This window comes from Taeniopygia guttata, chromosome 13 (genome assembly GCF_048771995.1).
Source record: "Taeniopygia guttata chromosome 13, bTaeGut7.mat, whole genome shotgun sequence".
Classification (NCBI taxonomy): domain Eukaryota; kingdom Metazoa; phylum Chordata; class Aves; order Passeriformes; family Estrildidae; genus Taeniopygia; species Taeniopygia guttata.
In genome coordinates, this window is record NC_133038.1 from 2,023,916 (window position 1) to 2,043,232 (window position 19,317).

A 19,317-nucleotide genomic window follows, 5' to 3' on the forward strand; every position below is an offset into this window, starting at 1 on the left:
TCCCACCTTTTTGTGAGATGGGAGCAGTCATGGTGATCTTGCTTAGAAACTTGGATCTCCAACAGTCCTGTTGTGAGAAGTAAGATGAAATGGATCTCTGTACTCACCAGAGCTGGGTAAAACCACACTGCCGTGGTTTCTGAAACAAAGCCTGTGGAATGACAGGCACTCCAGGAATGCTGTGCCTTGAATAAATGTGATGGGACAGTGGTGTTGTTCCCACTCTCCCTTGGAAGACAGCTCTGCTCAATTAGGACTGTTGGCTGATTAAAATTAGACCTAGCTAATGAGGCACTGAGTGAGGTAATGAAGTTAAACTCCAAAGCATTTCAAAATCTCATTTTATACTACTCCACATGTTCATAGAATCATAGCATATGGGCAAACATTGTATTTGCTGCCTAGACCACTTGTGTGTCAGACTGTATTTTGGATAGGACATATTTCAGATTGTTGTCAAGTTGCCCATCATAACATGAGCTCTACCAGGTCTTTCAGAGAATTTTGGGAGTCAGAGGGAATAGTAGAAAACTCAAACACTACTTGCATATGGCTTGCTGTCCTGCATTCATGCATTCACCCAAAAACTTTGTCCTTTTGTTCTTCACATCCTTTTGGGATCAAATTTAATGAGCCTGTTGTTGGGAAGGGTGTGGGACCATGTAGAAGCTGAAGAGTGAAAAATTTTTGTTGGAGGGCAGGAATGAAAAACAAATTCCCTACTGATACAAGAAGCTTGCAATTATTTCAAGATTCTTTTAATTCCTGGGTCATGAGGTTGATTATGGACTATATAGAGACAGAAATCAAGATTTCCCTTCAAGACTGCAGCTTGGTGTAGACTTGGAGAAAATACTTTGCATGCCAGTGCTCTCAACCTCCTTTTACATCTGACAGCTGATGTTGGTGTGTTTGAACATGCTCTGGGGGCACTGGGGGCTGTGTTAGGTTGCTCTCACTATGTCTGTCATCCCCATCCCTGCTCATCCCTAATCCTCCCCAGCAAACTGGCCTGGGACCGGAAATCTTGGCTGCTGTTGGCAGGGCACAGCCGTGGCTTTGGTGGGTCCCTGTTGGTTTACATCCCCATTTTACAAATGGAAATGCTGCCACCATGAAGGTCCAGATTTATCCCAGTATGAATGCTTGATTCTCTGGGTTATTTTAAGCAGCAGTTATGCCCTTGATACAGTTATGGCTATTGCAATAAGTTACTTGCATTAAACCTGTGGACCTGGGCAAAGAGTCGGGTTCCTTCAGGTTTTAGACTTAGCTGTGAACTCTTTTTCCTCTGTTGTGTGTATTTATTTTGATCCAGCAGCTACAGGTCTGCTTGCCCTGACAGATCTCCTCCCTTAAAGTTTCATTTCATGGTAATAAACCATGAATTGCCAGGGTATTTCTCAATGTAGTGTCAGAAAGGAGAGGGCAGCATAAATTTCTGCCCTCGTTTTCAGGAAGATTCTCTTCCAAGAAGAATTATTGTTATATAACTTCAGGATCACAGTATACAAATATACATATAATTTGAGGCTGTTTCTAATGAGCATTGTCTCTAGCCTGTGGTTCACTCTGGTTTATTTGGTCAAATAAAAGCCTAGGGCAATATTTTTAGGAAAAGATAATGCTGGGCTATGGCTGGGAATTTGGTGGCTTTCATCACCCGTCAGAGGGCTTGGACTAATCTCTATACTTTTCAAGAAAACAAAAAAACCCCACCCAGGAAAAGCTTTACTAAAACATCATCCAAGACAACTTGCAAATTTCACTTTGATTGTGTTGCTGATGTGATGGTTCTTCTTTTCTGTATAAAACTGGACTTTCTGAAGATCTGTTTGCTTAGCTTATTTTCTTCTTTTTTTGCACTTTCTTCTGGTACTTTCCTGAATGCCACCCAGGTTCTTGCAAACTGAGAATCAGTGGTGTTACACCAATGCCATTAATTTTGGCTCAAACATTTTTCTTTAAACTTTTTCAGAGATTTGTGAACATTTTGGAAGTTATACTGTGAAGGAGGCAGTTATCCATGGGAAAGGCTGGCTGGTGCTGTTTCAGCCATCTGGCTGGGAGATCCTGATTGTCTTCCTTCTGACAGGTTTTGGATGACTATTGAAGATGTAGATGTTTAAATTATAATTGATAACATTATTTATCTCAGTGATTCTCTTGGCTATGCTCTTGCTTTAACATTAGTTTTTAATAAAACTTGCCGCTTTAAATTTCATTTTAAACAGAAAAAAAAAGTTTTTAAAGTTTTAGACTTGGAAACTTTTACAGAGCTTAATAAAAATTCACTTGGGCCAAGCACAGTAGATAACTGTATTGGTACTGATGGTTCCTATTTAAAAAAACATGCCTCTTTTGTTTGCTGCATCTTGCAGCTGCTGAGATTCTTTCTCTTGGCATCTCACAGGCATCAGAGAGAGGGGGGAAGTGCCTCCAACACTACCATTGCAGAGAACTTGATTTTCTTCTCTCTCATATGACTCAGACCTTTGCAATGGTGTGGGAACAATCTGGACAACAAGCAGGGGAGAAGGAGAAGCTCTCAGTAAATTGGGATGGTCAAACACCCCACTGTGCTTTATAAAGTACTGTTAGATATTTAGGCAGCAGGATGGACAAGTGCATCAGTTTTTCACGTAGGAGAAACAGACCCTTAATCCTCACTGCTGCTCCGTGACCCTCCTGTCAGGTAACTGGGCAAAGTGCTCCCAGAAAAGCCTGTTGGGATGGGGATTGTGTGTGTTGAGCTGTATGTAAGGTTCTGTAGAGACAGGAATGACAGTGCTCTGGGAATCCTGCTCTGCTTTTGGATTTGGCATTCAAAGGACAGAGAAGCAACAGCAAAGCTACTCGCAGAGTAACACAGACTGCTCCAAGAAAATGATTTAAGGGGGAAAAAAATTCACATATAAATGTACTGGGTAAAACATCTGTCTGGGGAGTCTGGGATCTGACTCATCCTGCTGTCACATTCCTGGATGCTCCTCGCATCTTTAGGAAGAAGTTAGCAAATTGAAGAAAAGGAAATAAATAAAGTTAATCTCTTGCCTAGCTAGTAGCTGTATCTCTTTACCAGCTTAGCACTTCTGGGCTGTATATCCGTGTAGGAACCCCAGTTGTACTTCTTTTTATGTGTATTGACTTAGTGAAGTGCAAACATGTTAAAAAGTTCACTTTCTCCTTTATACGAGTCTATAAAAAAGCTCTTAAAACGGACTCATAGTGTTTCAGTGAGACAAATGAGTGATCAGCTGAGACCCAACAGTCCTTTCCAATGGATTAGGTGCTTGTGTGAGAAATTCCAGGATGCTAATCAGCCCGGAGAATTTTCATGCCTCCAGCACTATGTAATGACACAAAATATTGTGATGCCTCCAAGTTATGATGGAGCAGGCAAGGGGGATGCAGTAATAGGTATCATTCCTGATATTTGATTCCAGCTAGAATGAGACTTTCAGAAGTCTCTAGGCAGCAGAGATTTCTTATGCATTTATGGACACTGGGGTAAAACTAAACATATCCACACTAGCCTGGAATTTTTTCTAACAGCTATTTGGACACAGTAACGTACAAAAATAATTATAAACACATGCACAAGTAGATCAGTGTGTGTTTTCTGTGCCTGCCTTTTGGAGGAATCACACATTAACATATTTTCTGAATTTTGCAAATGCACTGCTAAATTGCAGCTCAATAAATGGAAGTTTATATGTTTGTCTAAACTGATGACACCAGTATAAAATAAAGATATTTTCCAGTTGGGATTTAGGAAGCTGTAAGACATGACAGAAGTGTTCATAATTAGACATTTCAGCGCAAATTTGAAATTTCATGGAGTTGACCCAAAAACAGTTCTCCAGCAAAGCATGTGTCTGCTTAAACACTTACTGTGGAAGGGATCGATCCCACTGCCAGAGCAGTAAAACACACATTTGCTGTGATAGCATAGAAGTGGGTCACAGTTTGCCAGAAGGAATCACTTACTGTACAGTGCTGTTAGACTTTATTTCTGTATATTTGGAATTTTTGAGTTATGTCCTGTCACAGCTGCAGTCCTGCAAGTGCTGTGTTTATATTCTCTGTTAGTCACTGAGAAAATAAGGAAGAAAAAAACAGGGTATTTCTTCAGCATGAGGTTGGTGAGGCCCTGGCACAAGGTCCCCAGAGCAACTGTGGCTGCCCCATCCCTGGAAGTGTCCAAGGCCAGGTTGGGCAGGGATTGGAGCAGCCTGGTCTGGTGGAAGGGATCCCTGCCCATGGCAGGCTGTGGAATGGGATATCTTTAAGGTCCTTTCCAACCCAAACCATTCTATGATTTATTTCTTTCTAGGTGTGGTATTGTTGTTTTGGGAGATAAAGAGTAAAACTGAGGCACTTCAGAACAGCCCTCAGGATAGTTGGCTCTCCACAGGCTTCACTGAGCATTAAAGGATGCACCTGAGTTGGTGCTGAAACAGTTAATTAATAACACAGGGCTGGGAAATCAGCTTTCTGCCTGGCACAACTGCTTCAGGAATCCTGCCAGGAGCCAGTAGCTGAAAGCCTCACTAAAACCAACAGGACAGCACTATTAAATGCCCGGAGTCTTAAATGATTTGTGGTTTGTCAGGGTGACATGCTTGTGGTCTTCATGGAAGTGCAACCTGAGAGACATCCCTGCTATTTACAGAAATGTGTAAGTAATGTAGCTTGTGAGTGTTCATGTTATCATTACAAGAAAAAAATTTTATCTGCATAATTACAAAATTATATTCTGGTAGGGATTTTTATTTAAGCCTGTTACATGCTCCAGTAAAGCAGAAAATCCCTTCCTGAGCACCGTTAATAATGGAGCATTAAGAATACACTGTTTTCTTTTCTTGCTTTATATACATCTATTTATTTTTAAAACAACTGTTTTCTGGTGCTTTCTAGGATTTCTTTCCTGGGTGCTGGAGGGAGCATTTGCCTGGAGCTGCCTACAAGAATGAATGTCTGCACAGCCATATCTGGTAATGTTCCTGTGCCTTACTGGGACCAGCCCTTCCCCTCCACAGTCTGCAGCAGGGCCTGGGACAGGGAATTTAGGTGGGCAGTGGAGTGGGCAAGGTTTGTCAGCTCTGAGGAAATTACATGCCCAGGAGAGGTTGATAATATTCATGGATTTCTTTCTGGAAAGATTAAACTGAACTTTATTGTGCAAAAATTCATGATATTTAGTGGTGGGCTTGGCAGTGTTAGGTTAATGATTGGACTTGATAATCTTAATATTGTTTTCAAACTTATAATATTCTGTGGTTCTATATGATGCCAGAGGAGTAAAACATCTCTTATTTCCCCCCCTAACAATCTTATTAGCAGAATTCAGTGAAGGGAACATGCCCTCAGGGGTGCCCCAAGCATGAACCCACCTCTGGGCAGTGCTGTGGGAATCCAGAGCTTCCTTCTGGCTGCCCTGGCAGGTCTGCGACCCTGGCAGGGGTCAGGAACCCCCCTGGACAGAGCCCCCAGAGACACTGGCTGTGATCTCTGTCCATGGAAAAGAGTTTTCAATCTTACAGGATGAATTACAAGCTCTGAGTGTTTGATAAAAGTAATAATTAAGTGTGGCACAGGTGCAAAAGTAAAATTTTAGGATTCTAGATAAGGGGTTCAAAGGGGACAAGATGGAGGAAATTGGGTGTGTCTTGTCCTTTTTCTCCTTCTTCATGCCCTCCATGTTTCACTGTGGTGTTGGCATTTTTCTGTTGGTTCAGGCTGGGGACACACTGTCCAACGTAGGTGACAGATATTGGCACGTTATTGTAAATCCAGCACAGGTAGTTTGTGGTATTTAATGTTTGTACCATCCCACTGAGGGCAGAGCCCCACACGCTGCCCTGCAGGACAGAGCTGCGGCAGGGCAGCAGAACATGTTAGAGATAAACAGAATAAACAACCTTGAAACCAGCACAGACGAATTATGGCTTCTGCTTTGGCAGCGGGGCTGAAAGACAGAGACTTATTGCAATTTCGGAATAATCAATACCTCAGATTCCGACACAGTACCACCTTCAGGATGGAGGGCACTGGGACTGGAGGGCTGTGGGGCTTTTGGGGATGTGCTGTTATGCAGGGTCCTTGCAGCTGGGGGGGAGTGGCTCCTCAGGAGGCCCCAGCAGCCATTTCTGATGCTCAATGACCAGCCCTGCCCTCTCCACACCTGGAGAATGAAGGTGCTTCATCATCCTCTACAGTCCTGTGGAAACTATTAAATAATGTTCTTTGAAATGAAAAGGGAAGGAAAGGAGTGGGAACCCCACAAAGAGAAGCAGTTGAGGAGGGAGGGGCAGAGAGGGTTAAGCCATCCTGGGGGAGCCCCACTCTGGGCAGAACCTGCCTGGCTTGCTCCTTCCACTGGTCCTGCTCGCACACAACAGCCAATGATGATTTAAAAAGGCCACTATCAATCAGGTTTTGCTTGTTGAGTCACTGGGAATTTGTGTCTGGAAGGGCTCTTGTGTTCAGTGCTGCCTCCAGCTGAGAGCTGCTAGCTAGAGGCAAACAGGGCAGAGTCCTAGTGTGGGAGGAAGGCTCAGCAGGAGGACCCAGAGCTGCTCCTTGCACTTTCCTGCATGGTCCATGGATGCATCACTCAGTGATGTGGGAAATGAGCTGGTCTTGCCAGTTGTGTTAAGGCACAGCAGTAAATTAAACAGCAGTGCTAAAAGAGACCAGGATTGAGCCCTTCCTGAGTACTTGCAGGACTGGAAATGTAATGCCGGTGTTAGTGGCTTTATTACGGACATGTGCATGCTTGGATTCCAAGCCAGTGGCTACACTGAGCAAACATTTGTGTGGATGGGAGGAGGGGAAAACATCCATTTTCTTGTGACAGTACAAAGGATGACTAATTACCCCAGGAACAGCTGCAGTGCACTTGAAACTATAGAAGATCAGCTGATCCCTACCATGCTTCCCCAGCCAGCTGGCAACACCTGAGCCCTGCCAGGTAAAAACCAGGCTCTGTGCTTTGTCCAAGTCATTAGAGCTCCACTTGGGGAGAAGTGAGCAAGGAACAAGCTTTGCTTCACTACTTAATGTTGCTCTAAAAGAAAAAAAAAAATACCTGGAATAAATATTTCAGTCCAAAGTAATATTTACTTGGGTGCTTAAAACTTTGTAAAATGCCCTGAAGGTCACAAGACATTTATCCTGCTGTGTATTTCTCTTTAAGAAGGTGCTTGTAAGTACTACTGGAACACATGTGTGATGAGGGGTTGCCATGGCAAACAGGTTTTGGCACTATTTAAGAGAGAGTTTTATTGCACAGCAGAATAAATAAGCATGTTAAAGCCACATACAGTAACTTGTTGGCACATACATTAATGCTCCCAAGGGCTGCAATAACTTAAGCACCCTCCCTTTAAACATTTTTCAGTGTTTTTTCTTTTTTATTGACTACATGCATTTAGTATTAGGGCTAGGAATGTCCCATTTCCACCCTCTTTTGAAGTGAGTAATTGAGGCAAAAAGAGAGGACCGTCTAATAAATCATAAAGGGGCATTGTCACAGACAAGAGGGGCAATTTTCCCATTCCTAGCATACATGAGGATAAGCCAGCGTGAGACCTGTCTGTGTGCTAAATCCTGACTTGCTCCCTCTAGACATAGGAGTAGATTGGCATGTTTATATTTCTGATGGAGCCTGAATAATCAGGAATAGTTTCACACCGTTTTCTGCAGTTTCTGTCTTGTTCTGTCGTGCCAACCCAGCCTTCTCCCACACCACAGCAGCAAACTCATTACTTTGGCTTTACTCGTTTTATGAAGCACCTGCTCTGTTCCCAGTTTGGCTCCCAGTTCGCACCAGTGCGTCCCAGTGTTGAGGAGGTGCTGCAGGGAGGCAAATCTGTGCCTGTGCGAGGGCTCAGGTTTGTGGTGCTCTTAAAGGTGAGCATAAATGACATGTATAATGAAAGCTCTGGTTTGGGAAGAGTTATTAGTGTATTAGTGCGGCTCTATTAGCTCGGAGGCTCAGAGCCGGAGGTGTGACACTGGCTCCCTCTTCTGTGGGAACCACGGACTCCTCCGGGCTGCAGGAAAGCAGACGAAGCCCCCGAAGCCTCCCCCATCGCTCCCAGCTCGGGACATCGCTGTAAATGACATTATTGCAGGTGAGATCAGGTAACACCCAGCTGTGGGGCAGGGCTGCCTCCCCCAGGGAGGGAAGGGTGGCCGGGTACTCACCGGAGCTGGTGGGAGCTGTGCCAGTTTAAAACTGGGAGCTTGCTGAGTATGAGGGACCCAATTCTCCTTAGTTTATAGGGGAAGAGGGACAGAAATTACATCTCGCCCTAAAAGGAGAGTGCAGGCAGTGCTGACTCCCATTATAGTCAGAGGGAAAATATGAATTACATATTCCCTATAGTTTTAGGATGACAGCTGTAACATATTTTACTCTTAGAACTATTTTTGCCTCCTGCCTCATCACCAAGATTACTAGATACCCTTCAGTAAGGCTTGGACTGATCATCAGAGCTGCTTGTTTCTCAAGGCCAGGCTGGATGGGGCTCTGAACAACCTGCTCTAGTGAAAGGTGTCCCTGCACATGGCAGGGGTTGGAACCAGGTGACCTTCCAGGTCCCTTCCAACACAAACCATTCTGTGACTCTCCTCTATGATTCTAAACTTTCCTGTGCACTCAGCAATCGCTGAAGCATGCTCGAGCCTCAGGAAACGGGAGGAAAAAATAGTTCATTATTTTACGAAATGTACATGTTTGTAATATTGCATACTGATGGATTCATTATGAATTACATTTTGCTGAATAGGAGGATTCCTGTGGGAGGGACAGCACACAACAAAAAAAGAAAGGTAAAGGGAGGGAGGTGATTTTTATGTCTGTAAAGGTGTCTCCTGGGTGTACCCAGAGTGGAAGATACACAATTTCCTTCTAGCTGTTTGGATTTGTTTGCAATTAAAGTCTAGTGGAGCTGTCAGGGGCTGTTGACAAATATATTATAAACAACTTAGGTTAAGCGAGTTACTTAAAATTAATCCATCCCTGCACAACACTCCTGTTTCACTTCACAAGAATGTGCCAGGAGGAATGAGTACAATCCTGACCACGTAGGGAGACCCTCCTCAAGGTGGAAATTTGCAAATAGGGCTACTGTAGTATGTAATGAGAAGCTGCAGGGCTTTCAATTATCCCACATAGTCTGTCTCTTTGCAACTTGACTGACAGCTAATTATGCTGGGGCCATTTTTTTGGCAGTGGAATTTAATCTCCCAGATGGAAAGCAAATCAATCTGCCCATTGCTGCAGCTGAGGCATACTTTGACTCAACTTTAATTTATTCTCCTAAGCCTAAGAAGGTTAGTCATTTCAAGGTACAAAAATATCAAATTTCTTCCGTTAACCAGGCTGGTGAAAAAGTGGGGAAGAGTTGGGATTTTATGGGCTGCGCTGTGGAACGTCGTCGCTCCTTCCTTTGTATTAGGAAACAGCGGTATCATCTCCCCTTGATTCCTGGTTGTGGAATCTAACAGGGAAGAAGCATTTATGAGCAGGTTGCTAGTGATAATGGTTAAACATGAATTGTGGAGGCATTAAGTGGGATTCTATGGAGGAGCAAACTAAATCTCTGAAGAACTTGACACAAAAAGGGATCGGTGGCAATTTTCAAGCACTTTAGCCAGTGTGCAATAGCCTGGTTCCCTTTGGGTTTCATGCCAGGGATATAAATACAATCCTCCTACTTACCTGCACTCTTCAGGCCTATCAATTATGCTGCTCCTTCTGAGTTGCAGTTACAACTTGAGGTATTACTGTCCTCTGTAAAAGCAGCACAGAGCAGAGTATGTGACTGGTTAGCACAGACTGCAGAGCTCATCTTCGAGTACCAGCACCTGCAGCTCCTATCAATGCTGCTTCTCGGGCTGGAAACCCCAATTTTAGCTAGGATCAAGGGGAAGGGAGCTCACAAAAACTTGGTGCTAATGAATGCTGGAAACCTGGAGCCTTATGTTTCTGTAAACTTTTGTCTCTCTGATTGTTTCAGTCTGAGTATGGCTCTGATGTCTTGTCTGTGTGTTACTGTTTTCCCTTTTGGATTGCTTTTTCTGAATTCTCTGGAGATGTTTAAGGCCAGGTTCGGCTCAGCAACCTGGTCTAGTGCAAAGTGTCCCTGCCCAAGGCAGGGAGTTGGAAAGAGATGATCTTTAAGGTCCCTCTGACCCAAACCATCCTAGGACTCTGATTCTACTCTGATTTTTGGAGTTTTTACAAACAGGATGGTTCCTGATTCACCTTCTTACTGAAAAAAGCGTTTCTAAAAGTGCTTTGCTCACACCTAATGACTCCAGTTCCAGTCTTCCTCACATTTTTACTAAACTACAGTCACTTCAGTGACTTCCTTAGTACTCTTGGTGGCTGAAGGATTACAAACTCTCCTGTCTTGCTATCAACACCCATCTTTTTGTATTTCCGTATTATCCTTATGATTATGTTGATACTGCTCTCAATGGACCCTTGAATTGCATTTCCCAATTGTGATAAAATCTTGTAAATGGAAGCATTTTTGGTGACAAATCTCTGGAGATGTCCTGATGTTGTCCCATTGGTGCATTTGTTTACCCTGCTGCACACAGCATCTCCAATATTATGGTTATGAGGGCTTGAGTTACTAATCTGAGTTTTTTTTTAATTCATCATTCATTAAACAATTAGAACAATTATTTGTTCTCAACTATGCTGTAAGTTTGAATGATGATGATGAAATGCAGTGTCAGACCTGTAATCACGCACATGGAAGCAATTAAATTCCACCTATTCTTTGCCCAATTACCCGAAAATAGGGAGCAGTGGGATCTCCAGGATGCAACAGGCATCAGGACAGGCAAAGTCTCTGCCATGTGTCTGTACCTCCTGTCAGGATCATCCTTGCTCAGCCACCTGACTTCTACTGACTTGAATTGAAAATGCTATTTGCCACAAAATGCTTTAAACATTTTTACTTTCTTACCTTGAAAGTATTGAAAAAGTTAGGGAATGTCTAACGAACTTACCAGTAAGAGAAGAAGCTGTAAAGGCACCTCACTGACATTTTTCCATGTGTGGCCTTCCCAAAGTGGTTTGTTTTTTTGTTTGGTTTTTTTTTTTTTTTTTTTGTCTTTTTTTTTTGTCAAGTGAAGCTTGCATGTTTAGCTCCAGCAAGTAAAATGCCACAGAGATTCCCAATGTAATGTCCTGGCCCCAATGCACATGTTAGCAGGAATTTCTCCTCTTGTTTTCCTTGTTATGAATGTAACCTGATCTGTTACTTTTTAGGTTCTTGAATAGGTGCCATAATCTACTCAGGCTGCCTGAGGTCAAGCTTGTTCTGGGATCTCTGGCTCTCCTGACAGGCTGCTGGATTTTGGGACCTTGGAGCAGCACTCCTCGGGCTCTGGGAGATGTGGGTGAACACAGGTGGCTCTGGGCTGTTGGAGGAGGAAGAGGATGCTCTGTGTTTGTATGGAGAGAGAATATGGCAATGCCCCACATGAGACAGCTCCAACACTGCAAATTATTCTCATTTTGCTTTTTCCTTACAAAAGCACCATAATCACAGCAAATAAAATGGCACATCACAGGTGATCCCAAGGAAGTCAGCCAAGCTTCTTGTGGAGCCCACAGCTGAAAAAGGAGCTGAGATGTGAGGCCAAAAGAAGCAAGTCCATGTGATTTGAGTTACAATTCAGTTTGCTTTAGGATTTTCTAGCTGAAAGACAAAAGTTGGCCCTCCCAGCCTGGTGCAGTGTGAGATCTGTTAAATGCCACTGGAGATTGTACTTTCAACCACCTAGAAAATAAACTGGATAAACACTTCAGTTGACATTAAAACCTTCAGAGTTTGAAATAGTGAGATTTAGTACAGTATAGTAAATTTTACACTGCAAACAGATCAGGATTCTGTTATCTGAATGCTCAGTGTGATGTGTGCTCTCCTGTGTTAAAAATGTGCTCCTGAACTGAAAAAAATCAAGGCCCATTTCACTCTGAGTTAGCTGCTCATGAGAGTTTTTTGATATTTTTGAATTCTTTTAGTGACATCTAGTGAAACTTGGGGAAAGTGCAAGTTCAGTTGAACTCCAAGGATGGATTCAACTGCAGTAGCAGATGCTTCACAATTAAATGCCCAAAGTACTGCACCTTATTTCATTTACTGTCCCTTAAGCTGCTGTCTAAGAAATGCACAAAATGCATTTTGGCCAATAAAAATTTTCAAGTTTGAGCTCATATTCTGTCAAACACTTTATGCATTTGAAGCAGAAAAATAATTTACTCTTTGATCCTTTTAACTTTCAGTATATATTTAGAATAACTTTTATATTATATTTTAAATTTGCCTTCTGTTATTAGTGCCCCACTTGAAGGCTCCAATTATTTTTACTTCTACAAAAAACACCCCCAAACTTTTGCAGGAGTTCAAGTTACACATTTTCAATATTTGGTATTCCTAAACTTACTGAAAAGTCAGATTGGGTCTGCTTGTTGCTCTGTGCCAATCCAGATTGGATGTGAAATACTCTTTCATCAGCAAATGAAGTTTTTCCACAGAGATGGAAAACGTATGCCTCCTACCTAGAAATAACTAAAAACTTCAAAGGAAGAGCTGCCTCCCTCAGAGTAGCATCCACATGCTAACAGCGTAATTTCTTTTTCTCAAAGTACAAACCCAAGTGGCTTCCATAAAGTCAATGTTGGTATGGATTTCAGCTGTGCAAAGGACAGGGCCACCACTACAAACAGGGCTCATAAATATTTGGAAAAAATACAAAGTACCTTCAAACAGGCCAGTATTAGATGACTGGAAAGAGTTCAAAAAGTCTTAGGCCTTGCTTGATCTAAAAGGCTTCAACCTCCCAAACTGAATAGGCAATTAGGGCAGATTCTGCACAGGAGGATCTGAAGCAACAACTGGGAAGGGTGAACACTGGAAAAGTCCCAGCTGTGAGTGTCACTGAGCACACTCACATGCAGCCAGCACAGGGAAGAAGCCCAGCATAGCCAAACAAGCTTCCAGGTCACTGATTCTGATCTGCTCTCATCCCTCTCAGAGCTAACTTTTCAGAACTTAAAAAATAAAGGCTTAAAGGAAAAATCAATCCAAGTACACCAAAAGCAACAGTTCAAACATTTTACTAAATCAATTCACACAGTTTCAAAATTGTAAATATAATTAAGGACAACAGGGTTTCTGTATTTTTTTTTTCTTCCAGAATCATTAAGACAATAAACAAACACAAATTAGGTTTATAGCATCTGTTCTTTTAAAAAATGAAAGGAACGCCACTCGATGTATTGATAAAGCACCACAACACAGTTACAAAATAGGGTTGGCCTGTTTCTTTCACAAGTAAAAGACTACATACTCCTAACAGTTTCCTGTTCCGATTCATACTTCATTAAAATAAAACTATAAAATCTTCTAGATTACACTAACTTCAGACAATGCCTGGTATAACAGTGCATTAACAGCAGTAATGCCAACTATCAGTGCCAACATAAAACAGTTTAGAGAGGAAAACAAAACAAACAAAAAATTCCAAAACAAAACAACAAAACCCCCACGTTTATTTCCCTAGATGAGCAAAATTTAAAATAAGGGATGCTCTGCCTCACAAGGATTTAAAGATTTGAGGATGCTGATGGGTGGAAGAGGGGGCTGGTACTGTAGCTTTCTAGGCTTAGTTGGCATCTAGTTTGGCCATTTCCTGCACGTATATCCCTATACTCTCGCTGTCAAAGAGCACAAAGTACACCGTCTTGATTGAAGAGGACATTGTAGACACAAAATAGCTGGAGATGGCTTTCAGGATCAGCTGAGCAGCTGTTTGCTTTGGGAAGCCATTTCTAGAAGGAGAGAGGGGAAAAAAAAAGGAAAATCAAGACACCAACTTTTGATGGTTTAACTTCTCAGGGAAGGCTCCATCTTTTCTCCAACACCTCACAGCAAATAAAGCTACAAAACCAGTGTTTACAGTGTGAATTAAAAGCTTTTTGATTAAGGTGAGACTTAAAATGCTCAAACAGAAGAAAAGCATTCCTAAAATATGAATACAGAGTCTGCACACAATGTTGGGTTGAACCTCATGATACCTGATGGGTCAATTATTCTCATTTAACAGGTAAGTAAAGAAAGAGCCTGCAGTGTTCTGGAAAGCAGTGTATGTTTCGGAGCTGCAAAATCAAACCTGTCCTGAAAGCAAAGCAACTGTTAAAGAAAAGTAAAAAGGGACAGAGAACTTGATATAGAATATAAAACATGAAAAGACCCAAACTACAATACGGTCTTACCACTACTAATGATAACTAAGCACAGGATTTTACAGGACCTAACCTGACAACCTTTCTTATAAAATTCTTCACATTTTTATCTAGGAATTCTTGTCTGAAAGATTCATCTATTCTTAAAACAAGTCAAGCACAAGCAGAATTGTCTGAACAAAGCTATGACCTGAACTTTATGATCTGAATTTTATAGATCATGGCAAACTCCTGGAATTACACCTGGTAACTGCTTGGAACTGCCTGAACTTTGTTGCTGTGTTACTCCTGAAGTACTACTACTCACCCAGACCATGGTTTTACCCTGCCAAATTCTGAGCCCTCCCCCAGCCTCAGTGATGTGCACTCCATAGTCAGTCTGAAGGTGATGGGACATGAACTCTCTCTTAGGAGTAGCACCCAAAAATAACCTGAAAGAACCTGTTGAACATCACCTGGTTCCCTGACGTGCACTTACAGATACCTGGTAGGTAATACTTCCTATTATAAAGTGTGTACTATTAATATTACAAATAATTACACAGATGGATGAATTTTTCAGCATTTCCTGAGCAGTTCAAGGAAGCTGGGATAATCCACCTCTGGCACTAACAGGAGAACATTTCTCAGCACTTGCTCACTGATGCACCACACTGGTAGTAAAATGCTGTTGTAATCTCCCTCTTATTTTGTGCTGCAACACACCAAATGTGAAGGGCAATTGCCTGTGTCATGGCCCACTCGCTGCACATTGCCTTATCAAAAAACATTCTCAGAGAGCAATTCTATGTCAGCTCTGCCTGTAATGTGATATTATATGTGCTGTCTTGAAGAAAGTGTTTGTGGGATTTCAAAAATGATGGCATGAAATAGCTTACACTATTTTTTTCTTTTTTGAAAATGCCTGATTTTTTCTTCTATTGAAGAAGGAAAAAAAAAAAAAAGGAAAAAGCTTTGTGAGCAAAGTTTGTACTATTCCAAAGCCAAATGAGCTGGTCAGAGATAATCAGTTGTGTGAGAAGTTAATCAACTGAGAGCAGTTTTGACACAGGAGCTGCTTAGGAGTCAACAGCTTCCACACCTGGGCACTTGCAGGTTATTTATGAGTGCTGCATCCTGGCATACAGTGAAGAGATCTTCCAGGAACTTTGCTCTGATGCAGGGCAGCATCAAACCAGGGACATACACTGTTTCTGAACTGTTCTCAGGGGCCTCTGAAGTCACACAGCTTCCAAGTGCTCTGGCAGGGTGGTCACACCAGGGCACATGAAAGAAGAGTGGCCTGGTGAAAGGAAGGCACAGTGCCAGGCTAGCTGATAACAATCCATTGCTCAGGACACCTTCCCCAGAACAACAGAGCAGAAAAATCAGCAGAAAGGTGCTGGCCTGATGGCCATGTGTGGGCTGCGAGAAACAGAAGCCTGATGCATTGATCTATGGGTCTGAGTTAAATTCTTGTGAAATGGCAGTTTGGGACTTTAGCCAAACCAGTGTCAATTCAGATGAAAGTCATAGCCTCAGAATGAAATCCCTTCTCAGAGGATGAGTTCATGTTCAATCCCTAACTCTCCTTTCCCTTTTCTCCTGCTGGCCCTACCAGACTGAACTCCAGGCTACCTCTGAACAGAACCCAAGTTGTGCTTTCCATAAGTTGGCTGTAGCTGAGCATCTGGCCCAGTGAATGCTACAAGTATGCTATTTTATTTCCCCTCGTGATTTATTTGAACTGCCCTCATGTAATCCCATTCCTCAACTATAAAAGAGAATGAAACTGTTTATGTGGGTTTATTGGGTGATGTCTGCTTGACAGATGCCTGTATTAGAACAGCTGCATACATGTGGTGTCTTTGGCATTTGTTATCTTTTAAGGCTTTACTTTTTTCTTTTTTTAATACTTTTGACTTCATAAAACAAGTAGAGAGTATTGTCAGAATATATTATGTTCTCTCCAAAATTAACTTACGCTTGAGTATCTCTAATTAAGGGGGGAAAAAAGGAAAAATACATAACCTCATATATTACTCAAGGCCTTTTGATTCCTCTCCATCTTTTAAAAGCACCACTTCAGCTGGCTCAAGCAAGAATGACATGTATATGCCAAGTGGAGGACTGGCCCTAGATCCTGCCTGTCAGTAACCAAATTTCAGAACAAAATATGAATCCTGAGGATTGTTCAAGGCTTCATCATTTTCCAGTACCAATCACCTACTTCACAACAAGGGCTGGGAATGGTTCTTTGCTGGGAGCTATCCAGAAAAGACAGGGCTGTGTGGAAAATACTTTTACATGGTCCCACTTTTACATAACCAATTCCACAGACGCTCTGCACTCTCCACATCATTCTGTGGAGGAATAGAGTTTCTCCCAGAGAGTGATTCAGAGCTTCTCTTTGTACTGACCAGCCTGTGACCCTGACAGCTAATCCAATAAGTTAGTATGAACCCCCTGCTTTATTTCTCTACTGTTCTGCAAAGTTTGCTCAAGTTATCTCCTTAAAATGACACCTACGCAAATTAACTTTAGCTGGAGATTTCTATGATGCAAGTTGCTTAAATTTAGCATCCTAATGAAACTTTTATTTCTTGTCATTCATCCAAAACCTCAAACACTATTTTCTACCTTAGCCCACAGAATATGCAAGAATTAATCTAGCGTTGCAACACAACACAATGGGAAGAATATTCTTATTGTATACCAGCTAACTTCTTTCACGGCAACTCAAAAGGGTCAGTTGTTCAGGGTTAAGAGACACAACTGTGTAATTCAGCTTAGATTTGGCCCCTGGTCTTCCTACTGAGCCATCAGTGAGGGCCAGGTGTTCCCAGCCTCTCTCTGCACCCCAAACCCAGAAGCCTCAGACTGAAGGTGCAGTCAGTCTGGACTTAAACTCTTAAGAACATGATCTGACTTTCAAAGGCACTGAGGACACTGTACAGAGCCAGAGGACCTAAACTTTAGACTAAGGCTTTCAAAGACCTTGGCAAGGGTTTTTAAGGTTTTTGGTTTTTTTTAATGAACTGGTCCCATGATGTAAACTCTATGGAATTCAGCTTATGGATTTTGGATGAAAGCTTGAAGTGACTCTGCAAATCCTGAGAATCAAGGCACATTAGGTTTGCTGCTTAAACAAACAATAAGCCATGTCTTCTGGCTATTGTAACACAGGTAAGTTTCATTACACACTAAAATCAGGCAAAAGAGACGCCTTTTCTTCATGTTCTTTTCCACATCTCCAATTTATATGAATGAATTGATTGTCTGAAAGAAGTCTTTTAACAGTCTCTTGAAAGTTCATTTTATGCACTTTATCCCATTTGCATGCTTTAAGATTTGCAGGGATCCCTATGAGATCTGCCAACACTAAATTGGTACTCAGGAAAACACTGCAGGCTCCAAGCACTGCCTGAACAAACCTAGAAAAAACTCTTCTTTCAGGGAACTGATTCAAACAAAGAAAAAAAAAGCCAGCATTGTAGCTGTGCTTTGTACATGGGAAGGGACTGGAACACCAGATGGCACTTAAAGAACGTGACCTATTTGGCATCAGGTTTGCCTGACAACCTTACCTGCCACTGCCAATGGAAGGAAATGCGATTGATTTCAGCTTCTTTTCATCAGCCAGAGCTAGGCAGTTCTTCACTGTCTTCTCCAGCAGCTCCTCGCATTTGTCTGAGCCCCAGCCTGGGCTATTACAGTGGATCACAAATTTTGCAGGCAGTCCATGGCCAGCACTGACAACAGCTAGGAAACATTGAAAATGAAACGTAATTACCTTCCTCTCTTTAGGATTAAAGGAGTGTACATGTGATTAAAGTAGCAAACAATCAACAGACATTCCCTTAGCTCCTGAGAATGTTTTAGATTATAAATCACACAGCCTTAAAATATAACATGATTACAGAGACTTTGTGTTTTCCATTTCCAGCTGCATTTTGCTGTGATAGTTTATAAATCATAGCTAGGATTGAGCTTATTTGAGAGAGAGCAAGAATTCGTGGCTGACATCAAAGGAAGCACATTTATACTTAGGATTGGGTAAGAAGAAGGGCAGAACCCAAACCCAGACAAGGGATGATCTTGTTTTGGTTAGGTTTACTGCAGAAATACAGTAAATACCAGGATGCTGGACAGGCACAAGGAGCTACAACTCTGATGACCTTCATCTACTCCTGCTAAACGTACAGAGTGTTCAGCTGGCTTCTGATCACACCCCAGCCCAAACTGGAGCAGTTCAGAGCTACTAGTGTTCTGCAAACCCCAAAGGAAGAATGGAAAGGAGGTGAATTAAGATTCTGGCTTTATTTCCAGCTTTGTCTCTGAATAACTATAATGAAGACATTTTGTGTCATTTCAAGACTTTGGGCCTGGCCTTATTTTAGCTTTTCTATGTATGGGTCATCCAAGATCACTTGAACAATGCTGGGCTTAGTTTCTCTCTTTCATCACATTCTTGACAGAGGGGTGTAGAGGATGCATTTACAGATTTGCAGTGTTTGATTCACATTATTTGTGTAACAACAGGCCAGGCCTTGTATGTACAAAGAAATGAAGAAGAATTTTTACCATGCTAATAATATCTTATCACCACAATATTACCATGGACATGTGGGGACTAAGAAGATGCAGCAGACCCTGCCAACAAACTGCTGACAGGCAGGGATTCTCCAGATGAGAGGCCTCCTTCTCTGCAGGAGAACACGTTCTGGGTTCACCACTTCCCATCACAGATCAACAACAGACTGTGCTCTGCCTGCCAGAAGCCAGGGTGAGAGGATCTCTGTCATTTCCAAACTCACTGGGCTGTGGTTGCAAATAAAAAGTTGTAACTTTGGTTCGTTAAAAGAAAAAAAGGTGGGGAGAAGCAAGCCACCCTAATCAGAAGCTGAGGGAAGAAAAACATCTGAAAACTCACAAGAACATACAGTGAGCCTTCACAGAGAGTCAGCCCCTAAAATACCGCACAAAAGTGTTGGTATAAAATGGTAACTTATGTCTTCACAAAACCATAATAAAAATACCAACAAATTTTTTTTTAA

General features: G+C 42.1%; 1 protein-coding gene and 1 long non-coding RNA gene across 5 annotated transcripts in view; one reads left to right on the plus strand and one right to left on the minus strand.

Annotated features, from left to right (window-relative positions):
• Positions 1 to 4,543: 4,543 nt before the first annotated feature.
• On the plus strand, positions 4,544 to 11,430 carry LOC140685052 (uncharacterized). The gene is made up of 3 exons (XR_012058218.1): positions 4,544 to 4,681; positions 4,921 to 4,997; positions 11,300 to 11,430. It is a non-coding gene; the product is annotated as an uncharacterized lncRNA (long non-coding RNA).
• A 1,707-nt stretch (positions 11,431 to 13,137) lies between these two features.
• The window catches only part of MACROH2A1 (macroH2A.1 histone), a 43,023-nt gene continuing 36,843 nt past the window's right edge, over positions 13,138 to 19,317 (minus strand). For all 4 annotated transcript variants that reach the window (XM_030283690.4, XM_030283689.4, XM_012575877.5 and 1 more), the window contains exons 8-9: positions 17,848 to 18,022; positions 13,138 to 13,867 (exon numbers count right to left, since the gene is read on the minus strand). In XM_030283690.4, coding sequence (XP_030139550.1) covers positions 13,702 to 13,867; positions 17,848 to 18,022 — 341 coding nt within the window. In that variant the 3' untranslated portion in view covers positions 13,138 to 13,701. The remainder of the gene's footprint in view (positions 13,868 to 17,847; positions 18,023 to 19,317) is intronic.